This window comes from Pollicipes pollicipes, unplaced genomic scaffold (genome assembly GCF_011947565.3).
Source record: "Pollicipes pollicipes isolate AB1234 unplaced genomic scaffold, Ppol_2.1 Scaffold_6686;HRSCAF=7923_pilon_pilon_pilon, whole genome shotgun sequence".
Classification (NCBI taxonomy): domain Eukaryota; kingdom Metazoa; phylum Arthropoda; class Thecostraca; order Pollicipedomorpha; family Pollicipedidae; genus Pollicipes; species Pollicipes pollicipes.
Window position 1 is genome coordinate 24,770,406 of NW_023596921.1, and position 24,356 is coordinate 24,794,761.

The 24,356-nt window shown below is 53.8% G+C and overlaps 1 protein-coding gene across 1 annotated transcript in view; it reads left to right on the forward strand.

Moving 5' to 3' along the window:
- in (inturned planar cell polarity protein) overlaps positions 1 to 24,356 on the forward strand; it is a 101,294-nt gene that overhangs the window by 57,761 nt on the left and 19,177 nt on the right. Inside the window, exons 7-15 of the mRNA XM_037231672.1 lie at positions 4,634 to 4,723; positions 6,419 to 6,496; positions 6,703 to 6,886; positions 9,820 to 9,873; positions 14,039 to 14,101; positions 14,488 to 14,700; positions 15,125 to 15,174; positions 15,659 to 15,760; positions 16,039 to 16,121. Coding sequence (XP_037087567.1) covers positions 4,634 to 4,723; positions 6,419 to 6,496; positions 6,703 to 6,886; positions 9,820 to 9,873; positions 14,039 to 14,101; positions 14,488 to 14,700; positions 15,125 to 15,174; positions 15,659 to 15,760; positions 16,039 to 16,121 — 917 coding nt within the window. The remainder of the gene's footprint in view (positions 1 to 4,633; positions 4,724 to 6,418; positions 6,497 to 6,702; positions 6,887 to 9,819; positions 9,874 to 14,038; positions 14,102 to 14,487; positions 14,701 to 15,124; positions 15,175 to 15,658; positions 15,761 to 16,038; positions 16,122 to 24,356) is intronic.

Here is a 24,356-nt window from a genome sequence, read left to right on the forward strand (position 1 = left end):
CAGAGAACAGACAACTTAGCTGCAAACCAAAATTCCAAAATAAACGTAGGCAAAACAGAACGAACTGTTTTCTCAGAACGCATGGAAAAACCCAAGACTAATGAGGACGGCACCTGAGCACTCGAAACTGCCGTGGCAGGGCCAAGAAAGAGGCTCCAGCGAACAGTGAAGGGTCTTCATGACAAACGAGAAGAACCTTACACCAATATGGTGGGACCCCTGAACGGTGTCATGGCTGATCGGCCCGCGAGAAAGAGACGACATTCGGCACATTGCGCAACCCTCGATGAGATGGCACCACGTACGATCCTGCTGTTAGAGCGACATGTGACGTGTGCGACGTATGGAAACTGGTGCCTTAGTGCACGTCACACATCGAAAATCGTCTCCAAAGCAAACCAGCCCCGTCTTCCACGAGCAGCTGACCTGGGCAGCAGTCAAGGTCGCAGCTGGCGTTTGATAAGGGCAAGGTCAAGGTCGCGACTTCCGGTGGCGTGGCCAAGGCCGCACCTGACCGGGCCGCGGCCGATGACATGATGCAGTCTAATCTAAGGTAGTTTTCAGTTGGTGGTATTTAAGCCCCTACAGATTTTGACGCCGAGTGGATCTCTGCGATGCGAGTCGCCTCCGTCGTGGCCCATCTCTGGCACCGTGCGAAATGCCGAAGCAACAGTCGAGAACGCTGGACACGTGTTATCTGTATTCCTCAATGCACTGTCGTCCAGGCGTTCTCCCGAGCACTGCGGCGCCGGTGCGTGAAATGCTCGCATTGACGTCTGCCTGCATCGAATCTCCGGCGGCAAAGCTGAGCTTTACAGAGAATTGTGTCATGCACGATCTTTGGAGCAACTGCTACGTCTTTGGTGATCACGGGAGCACATCAAAGGTGTCCTTATCGGACGCCCCTTCGATACCAACAGTTTCCTCTTCCTGTCTTCTTCCGCCATTTACCACGGTCGCTTGCCTGGGAGATCGGTTTGGGGCCACTGGAGCTACTGACTCCGACAGGACGCGGTAGTTGAACAGACCGCGTCCATGGTCTCAGCCGTCCGCCTCACCCGTCTGAGTTATCCCGACCGGTCGGTGGCGCTCGTCGCCAGAAGCTCGAGCTCTTAATCACGTCGTCGCGCTCCAGCTCAGCGAGCGTTTTTTGGGGCTTGTTTACAAGATCCGGTGTCGAGGACCGTCTTCGCAGCCTTGATGAAACGTTGAAGTGCATCCGCTGTCACGCTTTCCATTCTGTCATCTTGGTTTGGTCGAGCTGTCCGGAAGGGTTTTGTTTCTTCTAACCCCTGATGTCTGACCGTATTTGTTTCGTCGGGATGATGTGCCACCAGCACCTGGACCGGCGTCACCACTGTGGCCCACCTCCGCGCTGGGCCTGGGCCGGGCGGCCGGACAGCTGGTGCCGGCACCAGTTCCCCTTCCACCCACCTCTACTACGCCATCAGATGTTGGTCTCAAAATGCAGCGCACACTTCCTTTCAAACCGGCTTTTTACTGTAAGGCTTTAACAGCCTGGGTGTGGAGTGTTCTGGTCTGCTGCCAGCATCGCTGAACAATAAGCGATGCTCGCCGTCACCAGTCACGCGGAGATCCTGGCTCTGGAATTGCTCCCGTCCGGAAAAAGAAGCCACGAAGCTGCCCAATTCAGTGCAATGACGGGTGAAGCACGACCAAACCAGATGGATCCGGAGCCAACACGAGTTTTCTTGAAAGCTTGTAGACAAACCGCGCGTGCCCCTGGGCCACTGTGGGGCGGCGGAACGCAGACGGAAAAGAACGGAACGGAACGAAGCATCGAACTGCCAGCTGACGAGCCCCTCATTCGGTATGAAGATCTTAGCATGACCCAAAAACACATTCAGCTGTTGTTTGGAGGGGGGGGGGGGACGATGAGTTCGACTTGACGGAAGTCAAGACCCAAATCCGATGGAACCGGCCGACCACCAGCTGTAGGACAAGTCTCCCGCCTTTCATGACCTAGAACATAATTCCTTCGAAATCGCTTCACACACCTAATCACAAGCAGAAGCCTGGTCAAAAGATGTTGCGAAATGACCACGGCCATGTTTTTGGGGATGTATTCATTGCTGCGATTCTACTGGTATCTCTGGCAGTGGTCTTAGGCTGCGATTGTTACAACTGCCGACTTCGTGCATATTTCGGTATCCGACGTCATGATATTGTAACGGATCAAACTGCCGAACGTTGTAACGAACCGCATACCTGAAACGCCAGCCGGCGGAGAAACTTGTAACAAGTGCAAATACAAGTCAGAAGGCACATTTGAGCTCACCTACTGCGTTGGAACACCCGGTGTTAGGCATAAAGGACGCACCGATATATAGCGCAGCTGGCTGTCTAGCTGGGTAGAAGAAATAGCATGTGTGATTCCCACGCCATGCAACGGCTGACTGAAGGATATTCGCGCTATGTGTTTATACTCTGCTTGTCAGGTGCCCGGGTTAGTCGGGGTCTAAAACTCTTACAACTACTTTTTTCTCGTTCCAGGGAAAACGCAAAAGTACGCTTCTGTGTCTCGTTCTAAAGCATATGGTCCTTTCCCAGCCTTTTGCCCTTGACGCCTGACTATTTCCTTAAAATTGTGACTAGCATCTAATGGAATGCCGAGGCCGGTTTCGTTCACCTGCATTGCGTTGCTAATTCAAGCGGTTGTTCTACGCCTAAGCTGCTGGAGGGCCCACTGCAGACTTGCAACATTTCCGTTGAGGGCGTTTGCAATGTCAGGCCTTGGCCGGTGTTTCAAGGCGCCTTTGCGAAATTCGCAGCTCTAGGAACGTTCGTTATAGCCAAAGCAGACGGGCGCCGACCGCGTTGCTCAAACCACCGTGAACTGACACTGGCGAAGTCTCTAGTGACGCTACGACCCACTCTGCTTAAGTGAAAACAAGCATTCAATCTAGAAAACACGTAACTGCAAAATGGCTTTTGTGGGCCCGTTGGCATTCAGTTTAGCTGCATGCATCCATCCATGAACGAAGCCCGATGCAGCCGTCTCCGGTGCGCTGCGTGCCGGCTGGAGTGCTTTGACCCGGCCTATTGATGGCGCGGCCGGTGGCTCGAGCTGGCCGCAGCGTCACCGCTCGTAGGCTGTGACAGGTGTCAGCAGTGACGGACGACTAGCGATGACTGATGTGCCGACCGACGCTGTCCTTCGGCCACCTGCCGCCGCATACTAGCCAGGTCCCGAGCGGCACCTGGAAACGGGCGTCAACACCAGCCTGCGGTCAACTGTATTTCTTTGCGGCCGTGCCGGCGCGCTGCGCGTTGTGTGTAATCATTTCTACATTAGTCGTCGATATTTTGCGTGCCTCGTGTCGCGGTGTCCATTAGCACGCCTGCGCTCCAGCCGGGGGCGGGCCCCAAGCCAATCAGTGGAAGCGGACGTTTCAGGCCCTGCCACGACCTAGGTGGGCTTATAGAGAGTGGAAGAGCCTGTTCGAAGTCTTTCAAAACTTCCGGGACCCCCAGAAATGCGGCCGTCTTCAACCTTAGGTACGGGATGCTACTGGGGGCTATAGTTGGTACTCCCTCAGCAAAAAATAACAAATCACAACACGGTAATGTACATGTCATCAACAGTACGGCTCCAGTGTTGGCGCAACCCATGTATTCGTGGTGCATTTTATAGGATGTCTCGTCAGGCACGCCGGAAAATTCTTGTACATCGTGTCAAATTGTTCGTCAATGCAAACGGCCCCCGACTGTTTATGGGGCGATCGTCTCGGTGAAAAATTTGCCTGCATCTATTTGTTAAGCTGTGCCGTGCCGGTATGAAATTGAAAGTCGTCGAAATGATTACGGCAACTTCTCCGGGGCTGTATTGCTACAATGTCAGCTGTGCCTGGCAGTCATCTTAGGCTGCATCTATCGCCCTGGGATATCTTGGCCAACGACGCGCTCCGGTGGACGCACATTATAATCCCGTCTTTATCGCTGGCGGCCGTTTTAAGTCGCATCTATCTTTTCCGGCTGTTTCGTCGGCCATGTGCTGGGCGCCACGTAACTCCCTCCCCATCCGTGCGTCAGGCGGCCGCTCTAAATCACACCGCTTCGCTCCGACCACCGGGGCGCCGACCTGTTCCCGGCGGCGGTCGGCCTGGCGCTCGGCGGCGGCCGCTGCGCTCGTCCGTCAGCGCTGACCGCTGGCGGCGGCGGGCGCGGCCATCTGCCAGCCGCCGCCGGCTCGTCCGTCTCCGGCCGACGGCGCACCGCTGGCCGGTCCGCGACCGCGGCGCCCGGCTGCCGCCGCCGGATGAGCCGGACGTCCGCCGCTTCCTGCGCCGCGGTCGACCGCGGTTCCGCCGCCGCCGCCGGTCGTCCGAGGTGGCAGCGGACGCTGGCGACGATGTGTCGAGCCGCGTGCTCGGGAGTCGGCGTCGGCGAGCAGTCAGCCGTCAACAGGAACGCGCCGAATGATCGCTGCCGGCCTGGTTAACGCACTGTGGTGGCGGTGAAACACGGCTGCTGACGTCCAGTGACTGGACGCCGCCTCCCATCGGCCCGCCGGCGTTGGTGCCCTGCTGTGCAGCTCAGCGCCGCGCCGTCGGCTGGGCGGCCGGCCGGTGCCTGACCCGCTGACCTGCTGACTTTACCACCTGACCGGCAGGGTTCGCACCACGGTGGGCGGGACGCCCGTGCACGTGGCCGTGACCTGCCAGGAGGAGCTGGTGGTGGTGCTGGCCATACCCGAAAGCAGGTCAGTGACGTCGCGAGGATCAGGTGGTCGACGTTGTCATGTGTCGTAGTGTCAGCACTGCATTGATGAATATGGCTGGCGGGGAGACTGAGGACGAAGGAAATAATGGATGAACACCTGGCTGAATGTATCATGGAGACGCCAAAGCGCGCGAATGCCACGATAATTTTTGCTTGGTTGTCGTGATGCTTGCGAATGGAATGTAACTCGGATGTGTGCTTGGCATGTAGCTCTGAATGGGGATGGCACACATTGATCAGGGGGGCCATTATTCCGGGTTGGTTCTATGCATCCGACATTGATCAGTCGTCAAGGCATGTTATGAACGGAACGTATCGTTAGAGACACAGACGCCTGTAAGTTAGATATTTTGTCAAAGTAGTTACAACAAAATAAATGTGAACTACAGATGCCCGATGTGGAGTTTGGTGATTGTTGGTGCGAAAAACCCCCTGTCTTTTTTTTTAAAATTTAACTACGCTGTTTTTGTAAAGTTTTCTCATTTCTTCTTCTCTGCTGGAAGGTGACTTGAATTATTTTTTATGCGGAAAACCGCAGGGGCGATGGCCGGATTTTGTGTTAACATTTGATAGAAAGCTCAATTCATATTTAAACTACTCGTTATGTGGTGAGCTTGTTCCTCAACATTCAGTTGTATATTGTCTTCGAAATTGTACTCATGTCCGGTCACTCGTCCGACTTGGTCTGGGGAGCATCCGCCTGTTCGATGTTAATAGCGACGCCTTATGAACGCTCAGGCGCCCTCTCTAGATACACGCGTCCCACGTTGTGCGCACTGGACAGAGGGTTACCAAACTTTTTTCCAAGAGGTTGTTGAGCGTGATATGTGTCCGCGGTTTTCAGTAGCAGGCTCTCGTCTTCAACACACTGGGTGTACGATGGCTTTACCAAAATCCTGCATTCACTGCTGGGGCTGGTTTAAACGCCTGTGGCTTTTAAAGGGAATGTTCCACATGTGAAGACTCTGAAGCAAGCATCAGATATGATTAAATAGGCTCATTTGACTATTGGTATGACTATTGGTATACTTTGAAGTGAAAATGACTGCTGTAGACAACACTTTCTATATTTAGCAAATATACTTCCCAATGTGTCATTGTTTGGTTGCGTCATCATACATTTCACAACATTCATAGCCAATGGACGGCCGTTATATCTTGAAGTCGTGCTCGCGAACGCCGGATATGAACGACTCGACGATTATTTTTTACATTGGCTTTAATCGCTGCATGGCCGATGGAATGACCGGATTTGAATGACGTCGTCATAGCGTCATTGATGCCTTGCTGACCCTGAAATAGTCTGCACGAAATAGTTCGCACATCTTCGCGAGCGTGTAGCTCAGAAACCAGAGGGGGTTAGGTCTTAAGAAGGGCGAGGCTGTGGACTGCGCCGAAGGATCTTTAAGATGGCTTTTTCAGTTGAAAGCCCCATACAAATGTGGAACACTCTATAATGAAAAAAGGCGGATAGGGACGCTTGTGATACTGAATTCGTTACAATGCCATTCCTTTTAAATCAATTATTGTGCACTGTTTGGGGTACGTTCGTTGGGCTTCGCTGGGTTCGCCTGGTCACGCTTTGTGTTCGTCCGCTATTGATGGTGCGGTGTCGGGTTGACGGTCCGGTTGGTGTGCCCGCCGCTACTGTTGACGCCCGCTGCCCGCTCCGCAGTCTGTCGGCGCTCGAGGTGGACCAGCTGGGTCAAGAGTTGTGGCAACTGCTCAAACTGGAGTTCGGCTCCACACGCAGGTGAGGCGTGCACGACCAAACAAGAGACTTATAACTGATGCTAGTGTTCTTCCGTGGTGTGTAGTATTCTCCCGAACACTGAGAAACTCTAAGGCGCACTCTCGGGTTGAATGTTTCCTTAAAACCTGTCTGCTACTGCTCAGAAAGCAGTCGCGCCTCTCTCTGCCTGTCACCCCGCTCGTCTGATCCCGTCGCGCCGTTGTCAGCGCCTTCTGCGAGCCGGCGAACCGGCCGTACGTGGACCACCTGGCGGCGTTGCTGGTGCAGCGGGCGCTGCTGACCGCCGAGCTGACGGCCGGCCTGCCCGGTGCGCTGCCGCCGCGGCAGGCCGATGCGCTGGACCGCCTGCTGCCGGCCGCTCACGCCATCCACCTGCCGCGACACGTCCAGGTGAGCGGTTGACGTGCAGTGCAGGCGGCGGAGAGGCCGACTGACGCGCAGCTGGCTCGGGTTCGGTTCTCGCCTGTATATGTGGCAGCTGAGCGTTGTTTCGGCCGCGTCACTGTCGGTGCATGACAAGACAGTACAGCGATGGACGACTCGCGCCTCAACGCAAAAATGTACACTAACATAAACGTGTCTCGCACCTCAACACAAAACCATACAGACGAACCAGGTCCGGTCGGACGCGGTCGGCCGGTCGGCGGCGGTCGGAGGCCGGGCCACGGCGTGCGACTCAGGGAGCCCAGCGCCGCCGGCGGCCGCGGCCCGTCGTGGCGGGACTTCCGGCCGACCACGGCGCGCGTGTCCCCGTCCAGGGCGCTCCGCGTGCCGCCGCCGCCGCCGCCGCCGCTAACAGCCGCTGGTTTCGGCTCGGCGAGCGCCGTCGGCCGCCGTCGTCAATTTAGTCGCCGGTGCCCAGGGACGGGAAGCAGACTTCCGTCGGCAGCATCAGCCGCGCATTCGCTGGGAACGGCCCAGACGAATAATCCGTCTCCCGCTAAATTAATTTATGTCAGCGTAGTTAACGGCTGGGTTCGTAGGGCAGCTGGGTAGCTGGGTACCGTTGATGATTTTTGTTGCCTCGTTTGTTTCGACGGTGTTGACATGTTAGGTGGCATGACGTCGTAAAAAGACGATTTAATTTTTGTTCGTGTCGCCTTTTCTCAACTTTTGGAACTTGGTTGGTCGTTACGTAACATACACTGATCATACAGACTTTGAGTAGGGCAGACCAGGTCAGATAAGTGCTCGGTAGTTGTACGTCAATGGTTTTGATGGCATCTCGAAGGCATGATGCACGTGGGCACCAATGGCTTAGTCTGGAAACGTGCACAACACTGTAAGTGATAAAGGCCTATGTGGCGATAATGAGAGCTTTGCCTGGCTTCGGAACGGTTACGACCAGGCGTTGTTGGATTCGTTGGTTGTGCCAACAGGAAAATGTAAAAATGTTTGTTGATCGCGCAACAAATGATCCGGCTACGCTTGAGTTGTCTGCTAGCGCAGACTTTGTACTGCCGGCGCGGAACAGAATTAGCTGTTTACCATAAACTGACGTACATGTTAATTGGAACGGAAAACGAAAAAGCGAACAGGCAATTTTACTGCTCTCAATGCATGTTTCCTGCACGTGTCAGTAGCTTGTGTTTCGATATTCAATGACACGTTCTAATTCAGTAGAATTTTGTCCTGGAACTGTTCACGTTTTGGTTTAATCCGCTGCTTTCTTAAATATTCTATGAATTGTTATCAAGCATGTATCACTCTGCATTCCCTGATGCGTCTTCGAATATAGCAGGATTTGGTCTTTCATAGTGTAGAGTGGTGTATGGGAAATATTTTTCGCTGTAAGATTGTAACGTGTGTACGGCTCTTGATCTTACTTTGTCATGGTAAGACAAAATTGAAATATTGATCTGGAAAAATAAGCATTCTACCTTAGCTCTCGCCCATGTTTTCTTTTAGTCCGAGGTTGCAGTTTTTCCAGACCCGTTCAGTTATATAACTCCTTCAGCATTCACAGGCGTTCAAAGTGCTGATAAGTAACATTAACTTCCATCTGAAAACTGCGTACACGCGTCCTGACGTTTTAGGCATTTGTGTTGAGGTCAAAGTCCCACGTGATTGAGTTGCTATTGCAGCAGATCATTGAAAATCAGTTCCATACATCGCCTTCATAGATCGCCTTAGGTTTGTACCTCACTATTCGTATGGCCCATCGTGCAGAAACTTATGCCCTTCCGTTGTTGTTCGTTTTATTGATCGCTGCTCCGGCCCATGTTTGTTCCATCGCTAATTGTTGCTGTTCAGAATTGCCAATCAATCCGCCCATTGCTATGCTGATTGCTATTTTGCCTTTGTTAAAGCAATCAGCGGAGCGCCTTTCATTTGACTAGCGCCGCCAGCGTGGCGTTCCGCCGGCGGGCAACACTGGTTTTCGTCAGCCCGCAACCCAGGCCAGTCCACCGCTCGTCTCAGTGTTCTCGTCCCGTCCGTCCGTGATTGGCTCCCGGCAGTCTGGGTCGCTTGTCTCACGCCCGGGACGGACGGCTGGGACCCGGCAGCCGTCCGCGGCAGCTCCGGGCCGCGCTGGTCGACAGCACGGCCGGGGCGGACGGCCGGCACCCGGCGGCCGTCCACGGCAGCCGTCCGCTCAGCACGGCCGGGCGAAGGCCGAGACCCGGCGGCCGTCCGCGGCAGCTCCGGCAGCCCCGTTCGTCAAAGTTTCGGGGGGCGTTCCGCTCGATTATGGCGTGGTGGAGCCCGAAGTGGCTGCGCTCTGTTTGCGCTGTCGGCTTCCTGCGAGCGATTGGATTACGTGGACATGGGCGCGCTCCACGTGTTTGCGCTGGCTGCTCCCGGCGCCTGGCAGTTTGCAGGAATAGTAGGCCGGTTTACGCCCGGAGCTCAACGCTGCAAAACACAATGTGTTTTCGGGGCGCCAGCTTAGGTGGCCTGCGTGGAAAGGCTGATGGTGGCGACCGTGATTGTGGCGCTTGCGTCAGTGTGCAGACAAACAATGGTTACTGTCGTGCACGATTTCCATCGGGAATGAAACTCGGTTTTGTAAGGCCGTCTACACGTCGTGAGTGGGCAACATCGCCTCACCATGCACCATTTTGTTGGATGGAAATTACGCCGTCTCTCATTATGCAAACTACGGCTTGTTATGCAAATGCCGGATTACAACTTTGAACAGCGAAGCGCGTTTCCAGCGAACAAAAACATCGCTGTATTCTTTGGACTGCAGATTCCACTACTCTGTTGGCTTAGCGCGGCCAGGTGCCTTCTCCCACCGCTGCCGACACCGGCCGGCCGCGCCCGCCTGCCCGCCGTCTGGGTGGTGGCGCCTCGGCTTTACCTGTGTTGTCCGTCGCCAGGTGCTGATTGACGACAGTCTGACTGAGCTGGAGTCGGGCGACTTCGGTGAGGAGGTGAGTGCTCCCGCCTGGCCGTCTGGCCCGGGCCGCCCGGCCCGCCCGGCCTGCCTAGCCTGCCTAGCCTGCCTAGCCTGCCTAGCCTGCCTAGCCTAGCCCGGCCCGGCCCGGCCCGGCCCGGCCCGGCCCGGCCCAGGTAGGCTGCGGAGATGTGGCAGTCGCGTCACTCACCGGTCTCCCGCGATCCCGAGATCGTCACAGATCACCACATATCTCGGGCTTCCGGCACCCCGACAGCCAAGATCACCTGCTCCCGGGATCTCGATAACTAATATCACGGACTCCCGGGACCGTACAGCCAACATCACGGGCTCCAGGTATGCACATAACCGACAGGGCAAACCATAGGTCCTGTATTATTTGGCCATAAGACGTGATCTGGCCATAAGGCCTCTGCGACACATTGTAAAACTTCTCGCAATTCCGAGAGGCGGAAATCGATAGCACTGAGGCGGGAATCAATATCAATATGGTCCGCTGCCTCGACACTGCTAAGGAATTGTTGATTTATGCATGCATCCATACGTGCTTTTGGTGCGCATTGTACATTACCGGCGTGTACATGGTGGCAGCGGCAGCATTACGACAGCTGCAAAAGTACCGCGCGTATGTTCGCGTGCATACCGGTTTTCAAAGCAAGTGTGTTGTTATGTCGCTAAAAACTGTCTTCGATGTGAGGAGTGGGCAGTTAAAAAGATGCGAGTCCCGTACTGATTGCGAACATGTGGCGTTCGTGCGATTTCTCAGACTGCGATGATGGCGCGACCGACGAAGCAGAGCGGATTGGGCCACGGTGCTGCCCGTGCAGCGCCGGGGCCCCGCAGAAATGGACTAGTCGAAGGCGGGTGGCTCTGGCCAGTTGCTGATAAGATAGTCGCACTGGAATCCAGTCCGACTGCTTGCCAATCAGTACTACTCGTGAACAACTGCTCAAGTACGACTCCAGTCAGCTAAAGGCGCGGGCAGTCATGCAAAAAGAATGGCGAAGCTTGTGTAGCAGGAAAAGGCAATTAACGCTAGTGAATGCGGAGAGCAATCGGTATAAATTGCGTATGTTTATTTACCTATTGAGATAGATACCCAGCAGTGTCCAAGGAAGCATGAAAGGCTTGTGATGTAGGAACGCTTTGGAAGGAATTCATACTGGTATGAAGGTAGAGTGGGAAGATAAGCCTGCAAAAGGGTTTCGGTAACGATTCTGTCCAATATTTCGAGTAGATAGGAAGACACAGGCCTATAATTTGGAGGCGCCTTCTTGGATCCCTTTTCGTGCGCCGGTATCACATTTGTTTGCTTTCACATGGCAGGAAAGACGCCAGAGTTTAGAGAAAGCTTACATAGCATTTCTAACGGAACAGCGAGCTCCTCGGCACTCTCCCCGAGAATCTGGGCACTGAACCCGTTGGGACCGCAGGCTCCGTGTGCATGGGATCGCGTGACAGTTGGGCTATGCGGCCATGCGGTACAGTAAGGATGTCTAGTCCGGACGCATCGGGAAACGCTGGGTCAGGCAATACACGAACGTTTGGGTCACAGAACTTCCGAGCAGAACACATAAACGAATAGTTGGCATGCTGCTCATCGCCCTTTTATGACACTGAAAAGCGGGAGATACATGCGCTGATGGCTTGAAGCTTTTAACAGAGGACCAAGAATGCGTTGGGTTTTCCTTCAAGTCTCGCACTAGATCCAACCACGCTAGTGGTACGGCTCCAGTAGTACGGTGTCTAGCAATATTCCGGACACGCTTTCTTACGTCTAGGAGCCATCTCCTCATCACGCAGCAAGTCCTGAACGGATCGGTCAAACCAAGGAGGCAATCTCGTTCGAAGGTCAACAGCAAGTGCCAATCCTGCGGTTGTGGCGAACATAAGACCATAAAGGAGACGAACAGCATCATCAACATCTCAATAAATAATTTAGAATGCGTGAAGGAATGACCCCAAGACCAGTGCACAGACTGTTAAAATCTGCCTGGTTGTAATTGTACGCCTTCGATCGGGCAGCGCGCGGGGCCGGCCCACGCTTTACACAGAACTGTGTCGCAACATTGCGTTGGTCTGAGTTCAGTATCCTGCCACCGACCCCAGATACAGCAGCTTCACCATCGGGGATGGTGAGGTCCAGGATATTCTCCCTGCGCGTTGGTGACGTCACAGATTGCACCGTCCCGCACTTAGCGACAGGGCCTATGAATTTGACGGCTCTGACGGTGCGCCTCAGTGAGGTGGCTTCGTGGCCATTACGCTGACACCTGCCACATCTCAGGTGAGTTGAAGTCATCCACAATAAGGAAAGGTAGATTGGTGGAGCGGATATTCCGGGAGCATGCAGCGGTCAAATCTACGTTACGGTCAGCATCTGGTGGACGGCAGCAGACCGTCTTGATGGTAGTGTAGATGGTCCCCAACCGGATTGGCGGTACCTCGCAGCCGGGCTCCAGGCCTGGTCGGTGAACAGGTAACAGGCTTGTCTTCACAGCGTAAGCAACGCCTGCTCCTCTGCCGTTTCTGTCCTTCCAGAGCCATGCGTGGTCCGAGAGGCTCATCTGTAGCTCAGGGTCCAGCACGTGTGGTCCGAGAGGTTCATCTGTAGCTCAGGGCCCAGCACGTGTGGTCCGAGCCATGTCTCGGTCCGGCAGACAGCATTGAAGCCAGCCGGCTCCCCACCATGGGAGCGCAGAGTGCGTAGCTTTTTTTCAAACTGCGGGCGTTTTAGCGAAACACTCGCAGCGTTCTTAGCTTGTGTGCCGGTCTTGGATTTACTTCCATATCTCCGGAGAGAAGGAAACTCGCCGGAAGCCAGCAGTACCAGGTGTGCTGCAGCACCAAATCAAGCTGGCCACTCAGCTGAACACCTGAAATACACGATTTACGCGGAACAACGATATCCAGGGAGCGTCACAAAACACGACCACTCCTCACGCCAGTGGCGCCACCATCCACGTAATCAATAAGATGCTAAATCTATATGTTCACCCCTTATCGCGTGAGCGGCACGGAATGTTCCTACACCGAACGCCAATCACCAACACCCTTCTCCAGTCTCAGAGCAATGACGCCTGTGGTTGGGCTCTCGATGTCCGACCGCAGAACACGGATGTTCGAACACTGATGACTTGGAGCGAGTTTTGCTTTCCAATAACCACGGCAGTGCAACACGTCAACATTTCGACGGATAAAACTGCTGCGGATAAAGTTAGTACGACTCGGCTGTAACATATAAGACGTCTGCACGGAAATGCTCCTACATGATAAAACTATTACTGATAATCTTTCACGCGGCTCTGTTTCTGCTGACAACATTTCTTGCATCATAACCTGCACGCAACAAAACGTCTGAAAACAAATGTCACGCGTGATAGGACCACTGGGAGTGCAGCTTCTGCGCGACAGACAAAACTTACACGCGATATGATTTCCACAAAAAACCTCCATGGTAAAGGTCATATGCGACACCACTTGTACTGACAACGGGTGTCACACGACACTAACACGACTGTCGCGGACAGAACCCTTCTGCATCCTTGCTGCCATGCGCCGAACCTCCGCGAACGGAGCATCCACACGCCATCACTTCTGATTAGATAACTTCCGCGTGCAGAACTCGTACTTGATAAAACTGCTATTGCTGCGTGCCACAATGCGACGTTCTGTCGTTGGCGGGTGTTAAAGTGGAGGTGGGGCCTGACTCATCGTGTGCCGCCCGCGTGGAGGGAGTCATTACTGATCCCAGGTCAGGAGATTGTGGCGCAGGCGGCGACTTGTCACGGGCGAACCTTCAGAGGCTTAGGATAGAGCTGATTTCAGGTTAGGTTAGGGTAGGTCAGGGTTGATTAGGTTAGGCTAGGTTTAGATAATCAGGTGTCGTGTTTTCCCAGCTATGTAGTTGAAAATGATTTTGCGAGGAAGGGAAGATCCCGTCAGCCTTGATGAACAGTTCCACAATATTGACAAAGCTACTTAGCCTCCTCCTAGGTTGAAAGATGATCGATCGATTACGATATACGCTGTTCCTCTATTGCCCACATTTAGCTCATACGTTCTGGTCGCGCCTGGTTCAAAACGTACTGCTTTTAGTGTGTTAAACAATCATATGTTCTTTTTACACCACTTGAGCTGTTCCGCGTACAGTTGACATTCGTTTCATTTTCTGCCCTCAGTCGGAGGATTTTCATGGTCTCCAGAGGCTGTACTTGTTACGAGGTTGTGCCTTCTACTACAAGGTAAATCACTGGCGCTGTTGCATCCCAAACATCGGGTCATGCTCGTGAATTGTCATGACCAGTGTTCAGCAGAACCAGTCAAGATCTGCTGCAATGCTTTTTGGCCTGGGCTAGGTTTTTCCACAGCTAGGACTCTGTCCTCCAGTAGCTGTCAGATTAAGCTCATTTTGCGGGTGTTCGGCACCGAACTTGAGCCGTCAGCGGCGCGTGATATTGCCGGCCCGTGACCGGGGTAACACCGCACCGCGTCCGGCCGACCGCTCCGAGCACGGCCTGTCTGCCTGCCGGGCGCGCGAGGCTCGATCGGCGCGCCGTCGGGCGGTGCCAGATGACGACCGGCCGAGCGGCGCGGACGCGGGTGAGCTGAGGCCGTGGCGCGCTGGCAGGGCTACCTGGCCGGCTCGCACCTGGCGCCCGAGGACCAGCGCGGCGTGCAGCTGTTTCTGCGCCACCATCAGCTGCTGGCGGGCGCGCGGCGCGACGGCTGGCGTCAGCTGGTGGTGTGGCGCCGCTACCACCGGCCGCCGCCGTCGGCCGCCACCGAGCAGGACGCCTATCCCTGCCCCGGCTTGACGCATCACCTGCTGGTGGTTGGCTCGGTGAGGACGGTGTCTGTTGGCCAGCCCGGGGTGAGGTAGATGGTCCTGGGGAGAGGGAGTGCGGAGCAATGGGAACGGTGGAGGATGCAGACCAGTGCTAAGGTGCGCCGGTGCCGAACGTTGTGCAGTCTTAGTTTTGTATTGCGTGGTACGTGTCGAATGCGTAGAACTGCATAAAACTACGTACGGATTTTGCATTCTACTTCGCGGCAACTTCGATTGGACGAATAATGTGCGTCAGGCGAATACGGGCGCGTCGAGTCTTGATCTCCGCCATTCATTTGAATCCGCGATCGGTCCTGCCGGAGTGTCTGACATGGGCGTGATTGAGCTCCTCGGCCCGTCTGGGCCGCGCGCGTTCCGTGCTAGACCGTCTGTTTGTGCGCCAGCTTCCGATGAGGGCGGACTTGTGTTTGTTTTTCAGAGGCACGCGCTGCTAGCAGTTCTGCTCGAGTCTGGAGGCTGCACGGTTGAGTGAGTGGCTGTGGTGACACCCTCCCTCCCCCCTCCCCCCCTCCCGCCCTCGAGCGGCGCTCGCTCGCTCGTCCGCTGCGCTCAGCTCTCGGCCTGTATCAGACGGCTCCAGCGAATGACATGGCTACAGGACGCCAACAGAATGTAAAGTTTTAACGGCCACGGAGATTGAAGCGAAACATTGGCGTCTGTAAAGTTTTAACACTCACTGAGATTGGAGCGAGGCATTGGTATCTAGCGGACCGTTTGCGCTAGCGCCGTCTGGCCGCGCGAGCCGTCCCGCCGAGTGACGTGCGCGTGCCCATCGGAGCTTCCTGAGAAGGCGTAGCCGCTCTGCTGTGTACTATGCTGCTGTAAAGATATGCATGGTAAAGTTTCCTCGATGAGGAACGTTTAAGTTTACTTGCAGACTGCGTAATATGATTTCGCTTCAGGTGATCTGTGTGCCTGAAAGTGCGTCAGGTATGTGTTGTTGGTGTCGCAGGCTGAGCTGCCTGACTGGACCAGACTCCATCTACGTGGAGGAGGCCCAGGCCACTCTGTTCCAGCTCGAGTCCATGGGCATCATGGATATGTGTGAGAGCTGGTGAGAACAGCAGGGTGACTGGGGAGTGTGCGGGACAGAGGGAATGCGGAGAGGATTTCACACGGGTGTGAGGGATGCACCAAATGAGTTGTAGGGAGATCGAGAAAGAGATCGGGCTCGAAAACCCAGACCGAAACCAAATCAACGTCCGAGAGAGAAGGCTGGACTGACCGGAGAGCGGCGAGTGGGTGTCGTTGAGCTTGTCTTCTGCTGGTGGCTATTGTCGCGCCCACTCCCGCATCGAAGCCCCACGTCCAGTGTGTCTGCCCGTGTTGCAGGCTCGGCGGCGCGCCAGCCGCGACGGCGCCGTACGACGACGAGCTGCCGGGTGGGGCGCGCCTGTTCGAGGGCAGCTCGCGAGGTCAGTGACGAGGCCGGCCGCGGGCGGCGCTGCTCCGGGCGAGCGGCGGCGCCCGTCCCGGCGCTGCTCCGGGCGAGCGGCGGCGCCCGTCCCGGCGCTGCTCATGGCGAGCAGCGGCGCCCGCCCCGGCGCTGGTCAGGGCGAGCAGTGGCGCCCGTCCCGGCGCTGCTCAGGACGAGCGACGGCGCCCGTCCCGGCGCTGGTCAGGGCGAGCAGTGGCGCCCGTCCCGGCGCTGCTCAGGACGAGCGACGGCGCCCGTCCCGGCGCTGGTCAGGGCGAGCAGCGGCGCCCGTCCCGGCGCTGCTCAGGGCGAGCGACGGCGCCCGTCCCAGCGCTGCTCAGGGCGAGCGACGGCGCCCGACGGCGTCTGACCCGGCGCTGCCCGTTCGCGGCCGTGTCCGGTGGCTGCTGCTGTACGGCGGCGCAAAGGGTAGCGAGCGGCGGTTGGGGGGGGGGGGGGGGTTGGTGTTGGTGGAACACAGCCTACGGGTTAAGTGGTACTGTAATTGTTTGCCTTCCTCGTGGTTGGTTGGAATGGGTGTTTTGCCACCTGTGAGTTTGACCTGCCACTTTTGAATTGTGAGAGGCCGCGAACGTCGAGGAAAAATACGAAGGGAATGGAAGTGCTGCGTGCACGCCGCCTTTTTTCATGATCGTAGCACAGAGTATTCGTTTTCGTACGTGTCTTGTGGCCTTGTACAATGAACAGAAATGTGCCGGTTCTTTACTTGCGGGTGCAGTATAATGGCGGAAAAACGACATTATTGTCATTATTCCGTTCCATCTTGGAAACAGCTTCTAGCGTAGGTAATTCGAATCGTTGAAAGCCACACTGAACCCGTCGGTATCTTATTTGGTCTGTGATTGTGGGAGAAACTCATGTCAAGCCATTTTATGAACTATGCTGCTATAAAATGATGCTGAGAAGGGACACAGTGCATGCATGGTGCGAGGAAATGTCTTGTAAGCCATGTTCCTCTAGTTTGGACCCCTCACTCAATTCCACTGCCAATGCGAATGTCCGCTGTTAGCACGGGACGCTGGTCTGCGAGCATTCAACCGGGGACTTTGGACATGAAAAGGCAGAACGTACACCTGGAATGCATCGACACCAAATGCGAGTGGCATTGCCACAAATCGCTATTCGCTCCACCTTGTCTTAGGCTTGTCTACTCATACTTCTCTCTCCCTTTCTTTGCATCAACGTTTTTCTCGATGTTGTTTTAGGGTCGGTGCGCGGCTGCCGCATAGACAACAGCCGGCTGGTATCTGCCGTATGCGAAAACAAACATCGAGTTCTTGGCCGGGCGGTTTGTGCGGGCGGAAGGACGGTCACCCCCGTGTGGGCGGGCCGCGGGGTTCGCCTGGCCCCCGGCGCCACTGACCGCTCCATAACCCGCCTGCCTCGGGCGCGCCCGATAGATCATCGGTTCGGCGTCGTTAGCCACCGGGCAGATTTATCAGCGTCGCCGGCCGGCGCAGTGATTTACGTAATTGGTGTCTGGCGCTGCCGCGGTCCGAACCGCAGCGAGTCGCCGCCGCCGCCGCCCGCCCGCCCAGCTCGCCGCCGGACGGCTGGCATGGCGCCCGGCCGGGCCGCGCTGCGTCCAGCTGGGCCCGGCGGCCCGCAGGCCGACTGCCGGTACCAGCGGCCGTCGGCCTGCGCAGGCACTCCGGCCTGACCGCGGTTGGCATCGCTCTGCCCCCGTCAGTTTCTGAAGTAACACATTGTGTTGATTGTTTGCGGTAGGTCCTGTGAGTGAGCGAAGGAAGAGTGGTGGAGTCTTCCGAGAAGTGCTGCAACTATGGTTAGAAAATGCGGCGAAAACGCCATGATGATGCCTGTTTTCGCCCTGTTTAGCGCCGGCGCTCCTCTCGCTCAACCCCCCCCCCCCCCCCCCCCCTCTCCGCCGGTGGCGCCACCAGGGGACGGCGCAGCTGCTGCAAATTAGCATGAGATGTAGCTCGTCAGGCCCGGTTCGATACCTCGCAATGGTCGTCATGAAACTCTATCAGCGCGTTCTACCAGGAAACTGAACAGAGAAGCGCGCTGGTCCTGCATCGGCGCCGCATTTGCCACGCGCGCGCAGTGCTGTCTGGCTGCATGTTTTGTTTTGTGTGTTGCAAAAGACGGTGAAAAGAGAAGAACGCAAAAAACCTGAGACATGACCGTCTTGTGCGCCTCGTTGTTTCGTCAGTTATTAACAGAAGCGGGGGTATCATGAGCCCTTATAGGTTCAAATGATATGCCACGCCAATTGGTGATCATTTTGCATTCGAAAGTGATGTACGATGATGTAGGCATCTCCAACGTGACCGATGTCATTTGTGCTGCGTGTTTTCTTTGTGTTTCGTTCGTTAGAAGTATACTAGATCAGCAGGCAGAGACGGTGTGATCAAACGTGCTGACAGTCACTAGTCATCAATGGCTGCTGGTTTAGCAGTTAAACGAAATAGCACAAAAATGTCATTTCCAAGCGATGTGTATGGACCGGCAGAAGTGTACCAATCAGTGGTGCGGGAGAAGCAGCTTGCAAACAGGACTACAGGCGTGTGATGCGGGTTCACACGAAGACGAACTGGTCACATGTCAGCGCACCGTCTGTTCGCTGGCTGGTCTTTATTTGTCACGCGTGTTGTACATTCGTCATAAGGCTGCAGGGTGCATTTCAAGCACGTATTAAGTGAAGGCGAAATTTGGATTGGGGTAGTGCTGTGAGATCCACAGATCCAGTCAACGGTTGGGGTAGTGCTGTGAGTTCCACATACAGGGAGCTAGAATCGCTTTTGAACTAGGTTGGGAGTGAAAAATTCCATCGCAAAAAGACCGTGCGGGAGTGAAAAAAATCGGTTCACATAAGATGGAACTTATGAGCTCGTGACTGATGCTTCAGCAGACAAAGACATCTATTTCAAGTTGGCATGGACGTAATATCAGGAACCTGACAACACTATTTCGTTTTTTTAACATCTTAGGCCATTAAAGCTAAAGAGAATACAGTGACGCGCGCTCGGGTGGAGGGGCGGGGCGAATTGCCCTTCCCCCCAAGGACTTTTCCCGAATGGTTTTTGAATGACGCGGCGTAGCTGCGCCAAATTTTGCATAGCTGTAGAAAATTGCATAGCGGATCGCTTGACATACAAATTTTATATGTACCGTGTAAGGTCGCTGACCTATGACAGGTCAAAGTCAGCCCATGGTTTCAGCGAAGGCAGTTTCTAGGGAATCGCTCAATCTGATACAACAACGGAGTGTTTGATGAAGACATGCATCTCTGAGATGCTTTATTAGGCACCACAAATATTGAATGAGCAAATTACGTTGACCTAAGGTCAGGTATGAAGGTCAGACCAAGGTCAGAACCAGCCTGATTTATTACTCTAAGGCTTGCTGTATGGGATAGTTTCTGGTGCTCATTTCGAATTTATTGACAGCAGGAACGGCATTATACATCTTCAGTTGACTTCTTAGAGGTCAGAACAGGTCATTGACCTAAGATGACCCGGGTCAAACTTTTTGTTTTAGGAACATACTGCCTATCGTAGTCTTTGCCGCTTATTCAAATGCAAAACTCAGAGCAGTCTTGTATCATTTTGGTCACCATGACCTTCAAAGGGTCAAACGAGTTCAATGACCTCAAATGGGCCTGTGACCTTTTGCTTAGAGACAGTTGCCTAGGTTCTGGGGGCGCTTTGGGGACCAACCCGGAATTTGACTGTTTGACCCTATTCGACCTGAAGGTCATGACCTAGGCAGCTGAAACCTTAACCTAAGTGAGTTCACGTATATGTCAAGACACCCTATAAATTTGGTGTCTCTAGCTTTCTTAGTTCCCGAGATCTCAGAGCGGGGTTAAATTGACCCCCGCACCCGAGTGAAGGGTATCTAGCCGGCCAACCGGGAGCGTGTTAAAGCATTGTGCATGACAGTTTTATGAGCATAACAAATTATTAACACCAATAATTTGATGCTGCACTTTTCCATTCCCTTCCACAGTACTTTTAAAACAAAACAAAGCAAAGGACTTCAGTAACAAAATGACAGCAGAAAATTCAGCAAGCGTGAAACACTCAAAGAAAAAACTTTGGGCTCCTACACATCAGCCCATCACCAAGTCAAACACAATAGACATACTTCTGTCTTCTGTTAAGATGGGGTGTGGGAAAACAAACATGTTGTCACTCTTACAAAATATCAATGCTTATTTCCATGAAAGTAGCTTATGCCTAACCTAAAGAGGCCTCACATCATCTCATCCCGTATAACCTGTTTGTATCTATCACAGCAGCAGTTGTGAGTTACTGATTCTTGCATAATTCCTATTACCACTTGCCATGCACTTGACCAACTTAACCTAAATTAGAGTAGCCGATATGATGAACATCATTTCAACTCACCTATCTGTTGACAGCAGCACTTGTGATGAAAACATGATCTTTAAAACTAGTTTTTGGCTGGTTTCAACTTGCATTTTTATTCAGCTCATTTGTGTATGCTTAGTGACGTAGACAAAGTTGACACCACACAAATCAAAACACTTTAAATCACTTTGAACAACTTATTTAGACTGTCATGGTTCACGTATGTCAAGGGCAATAATGGGTATGATCCACAAAACAATCTCTCTTCTCCAAAAATAACATAACTTTTAGATGACCGTGCCAGTATTGCTGCTTGCCTTTTCAGCTGCAGCAGATGCATCCATTTGGGCTTGTTTATTCATATCTAATGACAAAGTTTGAGGTGTTGGCTTCACGTTTTAAATGGGGTGGTCTATTTGTTACATGCCCATATTTAACTCATATTATAATTGCTATGCAGCGTAGGGTATGTGTTAAAAATTAACCGCATATATACAGTATAGTCGTTTGCCGGTCAGCAAACCATGACAACTAGAGAAAGCATCTGGTTAAAGCATCGATGAAGGACCACTTTAAGAAATTTGGGGCAAATAACCAATAATTTGGAACAAAATAAGCCCATTGCATGCCTTGCGGCATAATAATTTGTCTCATTGCAAAACTCGATGCATTAAACCAGAAAGTGACTAACTCTGGTTACCAATCATGTGTTGAAAGCAGGTAAGGTAATCAATTACTTGGTCCACAGGAGACTTACTGGCTTCTTCCTGCTTCCCCAAAAACAAAAATTCAGCACCTTCACATGGTCTGCTGTCAGACAGCGTCATCCGACTGACCCCCGAAACATAAATATCAATCATGTCCAGCAGCCTTCGAGATTAAAATGCGAAACAAGTAAGAGGTGTGCATGATAAACATCTCCAGATGGCAGAATTTCGCCATCAAACACTTCTGTATTAGCTGTGTCAGGTCTGTCCCAAGGCTCTATATGGCAGCATTAGAATAGCCTCGCCAGGTGGCCTGGTGAGTCAGACACTCGAAAGGCTTGGATTTATCATTATTGGGCACCGCCATGTACCAAGAAAACGGTTAACCGAAGGGTTAAGAGGGCAAAAATGGCGGCAGAAATCGGTTCCGTGCTTCAAATGGTCTCCTTCATTCCTTGTGAATTGTTCACGCCTGGGTGCATATCAAGCATGTTTGGGCGGCTGGCGAAATAATCCAATTTATGTATAAAATGGGTGCAAATTTGCAGTTGGAGCATCTTGCAGAGAAATTGGTCAACATTTTAAGCAACAGATGGTACCTCTAGAGGCAATGGGAAAATAAGGAAGAATTAAGTGGTATCACACTGGTATAATACCAAGAAAAACAAAAAGAGCTAAATAAATATAAAGAATGGTACTTTTCTCGCAAAATTTTGTGATCAGCTGATTTGACGTAAAATATGTCAATAGAAGTGCTTAAATGGTGATATTCATCTTGCAAGTTTAATTTAGAAGACATTTCTTGAACTTTTCACTCATGCATTTCGGGGGTGATGCAACGTAGTGGTCAAGTTTCCTCGGGAAAAAGAAATACGTGGAGCAAAATTCTCTACTAGGCCTTGCTGGTGTTTGCACAAGGTTCTGCTTTCGTGTCGTGGTGACACCAAAAAAATAGGGGATGCGTGAAAACCTTGCATTTGGCGCACAGCTGCAGATTGTGATACATTTTGTAAACAAGCCAAACTTAATGCGTGCAAGCGGCTGGGGTCGCTGGGGTTTCTGGGCTTGGAGGTGCCTGGCGCCCTTGCTCTGTGCATACGTGGACATGATTCAGATGTAGCTGAGGCAGGACATAGACATAGGTGTCCAGGTTCTGCGGAGCCTCGTTTATGCTTGGTGGTTTTAAGTGAGCTCGGTTTGGATGATATCTGAAAACCTCAGGAAGGGAAATAGGGGTTTGGCATGTGCGATTAGACAATGTCAGGCAGGAGTGAAAAATTCACATATAATATGGGGAAAAGGAGTGAAAAATTCCTCTTCATAGGGTGTTGCTTTACACCCAAAGTCGGCAATTCTGGGACACTGTCCACAGATCCAGTCAATGGTTGGTCAGAACTGGCCAATTCTCGCAACCAAGTCCTAAATCACGGCTTTTAGTCTCATTTGTGTGAGGTGGCTGACACCAGTACTCAGCATGAGCCCCATTTGTTTAATCAGCTGAGCGTTTGAAAGAAACCCCGAGGAGTGCAGTCAGCGCGATAAAGTCAGCGTCAGTCAATCACCGTCGAACGTTGGGCGTATTGAAGCGAATACTAATGAGACGGTCACTGCTCAACGAAATCTTGTCTGCCACACGGGCAGGAGATGACGGTGGCTTGGCGGGAGAAGTGGAGCTGAGGTGAAATATAAGCCAAGCGTAGGGCGGCCTTCTCCTGCGGCGGATTTTTATCCATTTCAAGATGTGTCCAAGTTGTGGTGCGGTTCCACCTGTGTCGTATTTGTCAAAGAGAACTCAGGCAACGTTTGCTCTCAAACATCAGCAAATGGGCTGTTGACTGATATGGATGACTCTGGATGGTCCTGTAGTTTTGTTGGTACGGCCAGTACCAGCGCATCTGGGAGGGCGGAAGGAAATAGTGACATATTGTGCGGGATATTGACGTGGCTGTTTTCATTCATGTTTGGGCTATACCCTGCCGAAAATTCTGACAATTCTGCTGAGTTCGTGGAGTGGCACGCATCTGAATGATCACACCTCGGGCGTAGTCGCGTCGGGCTCAGACATATCTTAGGATGTCCTCTCAACCCCAGACGTTGCCGCAAGCTGCCGACTGTGATGGAGTGTGTGGCAGCCGACGCACCGCGCCCAGGCTCGTGCTCAACGAAGGGGACGGGCGAATGTCACCATCGATTTCATGGTGTGGTGCCTGTCGTGTTTCGGCCAGCTTGCGGGTCTGGGATCGATCTAGTATGATCTTTTCGCCGTCAGTACTGGGTGCAGTGGGGGAGGCAACAGTGTTTGTGGAACGGCAAACCACTTCCGAAACGAAAGAATGTGGATGCATAAGAGAAGCTTGTTGTTGTGTGGGTTTCAGCGGCTGCAAGTGAGCAAACTAAAACCAAAGTCGACTTCATGTTTTCCTGCCGCAGGAAATGCTCAAGGTGAGCGTACTATGCACCGGGGATTGCCAATGTGTGGGGCTGACGTTGAAGACTATTGCCTCGTGCTTTGTCGATCACTGCCCAACATTGTCTACTATCACTTCATTGACACCGAACTGGAGTGCCAAGAACCCAAACAGAACACTGGTGCCCAGCGTTTCCTTCCGTTCAAGAATATCCTGTCCAAGCTGACAACGCTGCAGCCGAAGACTATCAAGGGTGTCGCATCGTCCGACTGCGCTGATTCGCGCATCTGCCGCGGGCAACCACGCGGCCGGCAGGCCCGCCCGCCACGGCTACTCTCCATCGTCACCAGCGAACGTATGGAGCAGACGCGCGTCCGCGCTGCTGCCGCCGCCCGGAGGTGACGCTCACCGGCCGGTCCGGTGCGCAATGCAGGGATCCAGAGCTGCGTGCCCACCTCCCCGCTCCGGCCGTTGGCTGATGTCCGCCGCCGCGGCGCCCGAAGCGGCCGTGCTGGCACCACCGGAGGGCGACGTGCCGGCCTCAAGCGGCCGTGCTGGCACCACCGGAGGGCGACGTGCCGGCCTCAAGCGGCCGTGCTGGCACCACCGGGGGGCGACGTGCCAGCCTCATGCGGCCGTGCTGGCACCACCGGGGGGCGACGTGCCGGCCTCAAGCGGCCGTGCTGGCACCACCGGAGGGCGACGTGCCGGCCTCATGCGGCCGCGCTGGCACCACCGGGGGGCGACGTGCCGGCCT